We start from the raw sequence: 5,756 nt of genomic DNA on the forward strand, positions 1-5,756 counted from the left end.
CCATATCCGATACAATCCGATCTGGCCAATCTGGATCGGTATAGCCATGACGGATCCCGGGTTTTAGGACCTTGGGCCCACTTATTGAACGGTTTCCGTTTTCACATTTGATTGATTCACCACGTGTATAGTAATGGTAGAGAGAGGTTACATTTTATATAATATATATAATTTTTTTTTATCAGATCCGGAAGAAATCTTGAAATGTCCGATAGAAAAGTCAAATTATACCCGACAGATGTCTAACAGCTTCTTTAAGAAACTGCGTGCTACAGGGCAGCCCTCTTGTACTGCCAGCCTTTACAGTTTTGTTTCTGAAAATATTTATTAAAATAAATGGAAGAAAGAAAGGTTAGCATGTAAGGCTCATACAACCTTATTGGTCTTTTACCGAAAAAAAAAACCTTATTGGTGGAGTAAGTTTGGTCCAACCAAATTGATTCGAATCAAAATCGTTATGAGTGTATTAGATCCTGTTTCGAGTCCTGTAAATCATACTAAAACTGATAGGGAAAAAAAAAGAACGAAACATAAACCGATAAGAATTTGAAATCAAGCCGAATTTCATTAAAAAAACCAAAACCAACCAAAACTGGTCCAACCTATCGGTTGACAATTGGTTGCATTTTTGGTTAACTCATCATTCCCATGATTTGGATGGAATTTCAGTCAATGTTCCAGATTTTTAAATCAAACAGGACGTAATGGACTGTTTGGATATTTCATGTTAGTTGGAGTTAAACGTTAACAGGGACGCGTACCTGTAACTCCTAACCTCTTAACTTAAACCCTAGTAACCCAACCACTGACATTCAAAGGGAAGTAGTGAGAGATCAAAGTTTTGAAATCACATGCTGAGATATAACCGTTAGAATCACGCAGACCAACGTGACTTTTCATCATAAGATCCAACGGTATGTATTAACTAGCCGTTGTATTTGAAAAAAAAAAGGGCATCTACAGACATATATCCGCTATTTCCGTATCCCCTTCGATATTCTTTTCCTTTTTGATTTTCCATTTTTTTTCCTTCTTGAGCAAAACCAAGACCCAATAGATCAGAGAGAGAGAGAGAGAGAGAAGAGATTTTTAAGTAAGGTAGAGATACCTCCATTGGTTATTCAATGGAGTCGTCTTAGTAGTCCATCTCTGCTTCGGTTTAGAGTTGGGAATCCGGTGGATGATCGATTTCGAGACTGGAAGTTGGATTTGTTGGAGAAAACTCTTGGTAGAAGAGTCCTGTAGGTTTCTGGATCATTGTTCTTATCATAACATTTTTTAATTTTCTTATCTGGGCTTTGTTTGTTGAGCTTTCTTCCTGACTGTGCTTATCGCTACCTGGCTTTTGTGTATCTAGGGTTTTTATGGATGAATTGGATTTATGAACTCTAAAGGTTTTCTGAATTAGTTTCTTTTCTTCTCCTGAATTTTTTTCTTGTAGATCATCAATATGGCCGGATCAGATGAGAACAATCCAGGTTTGGCTAGGCCCGCACATTTCCAAGGTGGACTACGGATGGGGGGTGGGAAATTTGTTCCAGAGATTGGACACAACCGAAGAGCTTTAAGCAACATTAATATGAATTTAGTGGGAGCTGCTCCTTACCCGTGTAGAGCCAACAAAAAAGGCCTCTTAGAGTAATTTCTAAACCTCTAATCTGATATTTCATCAATCTTAGATATTTTCTTAGTTTTTATGTGAATTTACTAATACTGTTCTATTTCAATCAGAAAACAGACCACCTGTGATAAGATCCCCCCTATTCCACTTCATAGGCCAATTACAAGGTTGGATAATGCTGAATATAAAATTTGGTAATTCCAATCAGAATTCATGATCAACCTCTTCATGATTGGTTTCTCGATGTCTGTTTAGGAAATTTGCAGCAGACATGGCAACAAAGCAGAAGCAGCAGCAGCAGCCTTGTCTTGAGGTACTTGCTTTGTAGGGAAAACAAGAATAACAATATCCATTTTTATTATTACATATTGAATTGTTTGTTCTTGGACTATGAAATAACAGGAAGCTAGGCCAATCCCATCTCTTACAAGTGCAACATCTGAAGATTGTACTGTCCTCATTGATGTGGATGATTACAAGGGGACTCATGATTTTCCTGTTCCCATATTTGTGAAGCACACAGAAGCCATATTGGATGACATTGATCAGATGGTTTGTTAGGACCTTTATTTTGAATTAAAACTAATATTTCTTTCTTTTTAACTAATTCTGAAATGAGTTTTGTCACCAATTAAAGGAAGAAATCATGGTGTGATGATTTGCTGTAGGAGGAGGTAGAAATGGAGGATATAACACTGGACCCTGTTACAGATATTGACAGCTGTGATTCGAAGAACCCACTTGCCGTTGTTGATTACATTGAAGACATTTATGCCCACTACAGAAAATCTGAGGTGAAGAACTGCCTTGCATTATTATTGAAAGAGCACAGTTACATGCTTGCCAACTTCTAGTTTTGCAACTTCTCTTACATGTAGAGAAAGTTGAAATATGATCAATTTATTTTACTAGAAAATTTACTTGGGCATCATATCTTCAAACAAAACTTGGAGTAGACTGATCCATAATAATGTCATCATTTCCACCATCCAGTTATTCATTCAATTATCTGATCTTATTCTTATCATAAACTGCATTATTCCGGTCCTTGGTAAAAATGGAAATCTTAATTGCAAGTGCTTGTGCTCATGGATGGTTATTAGACTATAGTAGCCTGGTCAGTGAGAGAGCATACAAATTGGCATTGGATGGTCAAATTTTGGAGAATTATGCCAAGCATTACCAAAATACTCCAGCAGGTTTACTTTGAGATACTAATGTATCTCATTCTGTTGGCAGAGTTCCAGCTGTGTCTCTCTGACTTATATGGAGCAACAGTTTGACATCAACCAGAAGATGAGGGCTATCCTCATTGATTGGCTAATAGAGGTATTGTATTAATTAACTGTCATATTCCTTGAAACATGTTGGCTATCTTGCAAGTGTAGCTTCTATTCTCATTAATTCTAGTTTGTTGAAGCCCCAGCCTTGTTGTTGGCTGCTGAATCAGGCTTCTTAATAACCCAAGATTATTTATTTATTCAATCAAATCAACAGGTACATTACAAGTTCGAGCTCATGGATGAGACGTTATTCCTCACAGTCAATCTTATAGACAGATTCTTAGCACAGCAAACAATCGTGAGGAAGAAGCTGCAGTTGGTTGGAGTCACAGCCATGCTCTTAGCATGCAAGTATGAAGAGGTTTCTGTTCCTGTTGTGGAGGATCTAATCTTAATATCTGACAAGGCCTACACAAGAAAAGAAATTCTTGAAATGGTACTCTTTTTTCCCCCTTTCGATCATGATCAACTGGATGATTTTTATTTTCTGAACCAATGCTTCTTTCCATGGTCGCAGGAGAGATTGATGCTGAACACATTACAGTTTAATATGTCTGTTCCAACCCCATATGTGTTCATGAAGAGATTCCTGAAAGTGGCTCAATCTGACAAGAAGGTTTGTAGTAATGGTCTTCCAATGTGTAATCAACTATATATTGTTTAGAAGTTGATCTCTAGGCAAAAATCTTTATAATGAAATTGTCCTAATATGACTTTGGGGCCAGCTCGAGCTTCTCTCCTTCTTCATGATTGAGCTTTGCCTGGTGGAGTATGAAATGCTCAGGTTCCCTCCATCTTTGTTAGCTGCTGCTGCAATCTACACTTCTCAATGTACTCTTAACAGGACTAGGCAATGGACCAAGACCAGCGAGTGGCATGCAAACTATACAGAATTTCAGCTCCTGTGAGTGGTACCCTCTTTTGTTTTTCTTAAACAAACTTCAAGATTTCATGATATCAAGAGATGCCTCATTTATAAAGCTATGTTGCTTCTGTCATGTAGGGAGTGTTCAAAGTCGATGGTTGCTCTCCATCAGAAAGCTGGAACGGGGAAGCTTACCGGGGTGTACAGGAAGTACAGTACATTGAAGTTTGGTTATTCAGCAAAATCTGAACCAGCTATTTTTCTTTTAGGCATCAAACTCTAACCGGGTTGGAGAATTATAAGCCTCTGGTGAATTAGATGCTCTTTGGTTGGGTAAAGAATTTCAAGGGATCACTAACTATGTGAACTTGAGGGATTGGTGTTGGTGTCATAGTGCAATGGAAGTTGCGATTATGGGTTCTTTTGTTGCTGATTCTATATCATTGCTTATTTCGTTATAAGTAATTCTCTTTTTGTATCTATGATGGAAATTCATTTGTCTCAAATTGTCTCAACAAACATTCTTAACACACTATTGTTACCATGATGATGGCTCCAATGGTTAAGAATGTTTGTTACTTGAACATGATGAAGCAAACTCGTCATAACATCTAGTGCTTGAGAATAGCAAACTCGTCATGACATCTAGTGCTTGAGAATTCAAATTGACTTTCCATGAGCTAAAACAAACATTCTATTGGCTAAGAATGTTTGTTACTTGAACAAGATGAAGCAAACGTATTTGGACTTTATGGGCATCGGTTTTTTCATTTTTAAGAATGTTTTGTTACTTGGAATGAAAATGAAAATAGATGGGCCTAGGCATTTTAATGATAAAAGATGATTATGAATGTAAAAAGGCCAGCACTTGAAATTCTTCTCTAGCTAGTGGAAGTTAAAATTGAAACTGCATTATTGTAGGAAAAGACTCCACCAGCTGGTCCAATGCAGTTCAGAAGTTTTACCGGAAGTTTGTTCTCCTACAATTGAAACATAGAGGGGTTTATATCATTCCTTGATAACTAGAACAACAATAGCATTTTTCACTTTGATGGGTGAGAACAGGATTCCCCTCTCATGCTCTTGTTCAAATAAACGAGCTTGATCTTCAGCATTGTTAAGGTTTTTTTCAATGGGGATCTGTTACAGGTCCACAACTGTATGGTCGTCCACCTCCGTGCAATGGTTGGATTGGATCATAAACCTAGAAATAGATTTACTATGGAAGCCAAATGGGAGACCCACCCTGACCCCTCCCCCCTTGCATTGTTTCTTTCAAGCTTTCTCATAAAATTTTCTAACTCAGTAATCAGCTAGGCATTGGAGTCTTGTTACATTAAAAAACTGTAGTGTTGAGATTGCCCAAGTCACCTTTGCTCTTGAAGAAATCCAACAAAATCCAAAACATTTAAATCTCCAAGAGACAGATTCTCTGCATTGGACAGTTTTATGCGCCACCTGAAGGTTCTCTCTCAAGAGGAAAAATAATCAGGTGGGAAGATCTGGAATTGCAACACTACCTTTTCCCATACTACGATGGCCTAGAAACACCATTATAATCACATTTTAGGAATCCAAAGCTCCAAATATGTTCTTTCACAATTTAGGTTTTCTTAATGACTTATTCATATCATCCATTATGTTTTTGGTAATCCTAATTTCCTTCGATGTATAACTCCAAAGGTTTCTGCCATTCCTTTTTCATTTTTTGGTAACTATGCCATCCCTTTTCGCTGATGAAATTCTGATGGAATGCCAAATGCACTCTACTTTTCCTGGATTGGTTGGAATGCCAACCAATTTTTATCAATCCTATTGGCACATTGTTGGGCTATCCAATAGTTTTTTACACTAGAGACCTGCTCAAACAATTTAATTGCACAACCATAATCCCCATCCCTAAGTAGAAGTATATAGATGAAATGATTCATTTTCGGTTCATAAGCCTATGCACTATGATCTACAACATCATAGAATCAGAGTGCCT

General features: G+C 37.4%; 1 protein-coding gene across 3 annotated transcripts; it reads left to right on the forward strand.

Annotated features, from left to right (window-relative positions):
- Window positions 1-996: 996 nt before the first annotated feature.
- On the forward strand, window positions 997-4,249 carry LOC122078790 (G2/mitotic-specific cyclin-2-like). 3 transcript variants are annotated; one of them, XM_042644922.1, is made up of 11 exons: window positions 1,000-1,241; window positions 1,442-1,638; window positions 1,732-1,788; window positions 1,877-1,934; window positions 2,024-2,173; window positions 2,290-2,415; window positions 2,861-2,950; window positions 3,119-3,340; window positions 3,422-3,520; window positions 3,630-3,808; window positions 3,908-4,249. In XM_042644922.1, the coding sequence occupies exons 2-11, from the start codon at window positions 1,451-1,453 to the stop codon at window positions 4,050-4,052; spliced, it is 1,314 nt and encodes a 437-aa protein (XP_042500856.1). In that variant the 5' UTR covers window positions 1,000-1,241; window positions 1,442-1,450; the 3' UTR covers window positions 4,053-4,249. The 3 variants fall into 3 exon arrangements, with proteins under 3 accessions (XP_042500855.1, XP_042500857.1, XP_042500856.1); XM_042644921.1 differs by having other exon boundaries at window positions 997-1,241; window positions 3,119-3,520; XM_042644923.1 differs by lacking the exon at window positions 3,908-4,249 and having other exon boundaries at window positions 998-1,241; window positions 3,630-3,812.
- Window positions 4,250-5,756: the final 1,507 nt, after the last annotated feature.

This window comes from Macadamia integrifolia, chromosome 5, assembly GCF_013358625.1.
Source record: "Macadamia integrifolia cultivar HAES 741 chromosome 5, SCU_Mint_v3, whole genome shotgun sequence".
NCBI classification, from domain to species: domain Eukaryota; kingdom Viridiplantae; phylum Streptophyta; class Magnoliopsida; order Proteales; family Proteaceae; genus Macadamia; species Macadamia integrifolia.

Excerpts from the sequence above, each read along its gene's own strand:
- LOC122078790 (XM_042644921.1), top strand. The coding sequence starts at position 1,451 with ATGGCCGGATCAGATGAGAACAATCCAGGTTTGGCTAGGCCCGCACAT. Across the intron at positions 1,639-1,731 it reads AACAAAAAAGGCCTCTTAGA|AAAACAGACCACCTGTGATA; the intron begins GTAATTTCTAAA and ends TATTTCAATCAG. Across the intron at positions 2,951-3,118 it reads TCATTGATTGGCTAATAGAG|GTACATTACAAGTTCGAGCT; the intron begins GTATTGTATTAA and ends TCAAATCAACAG.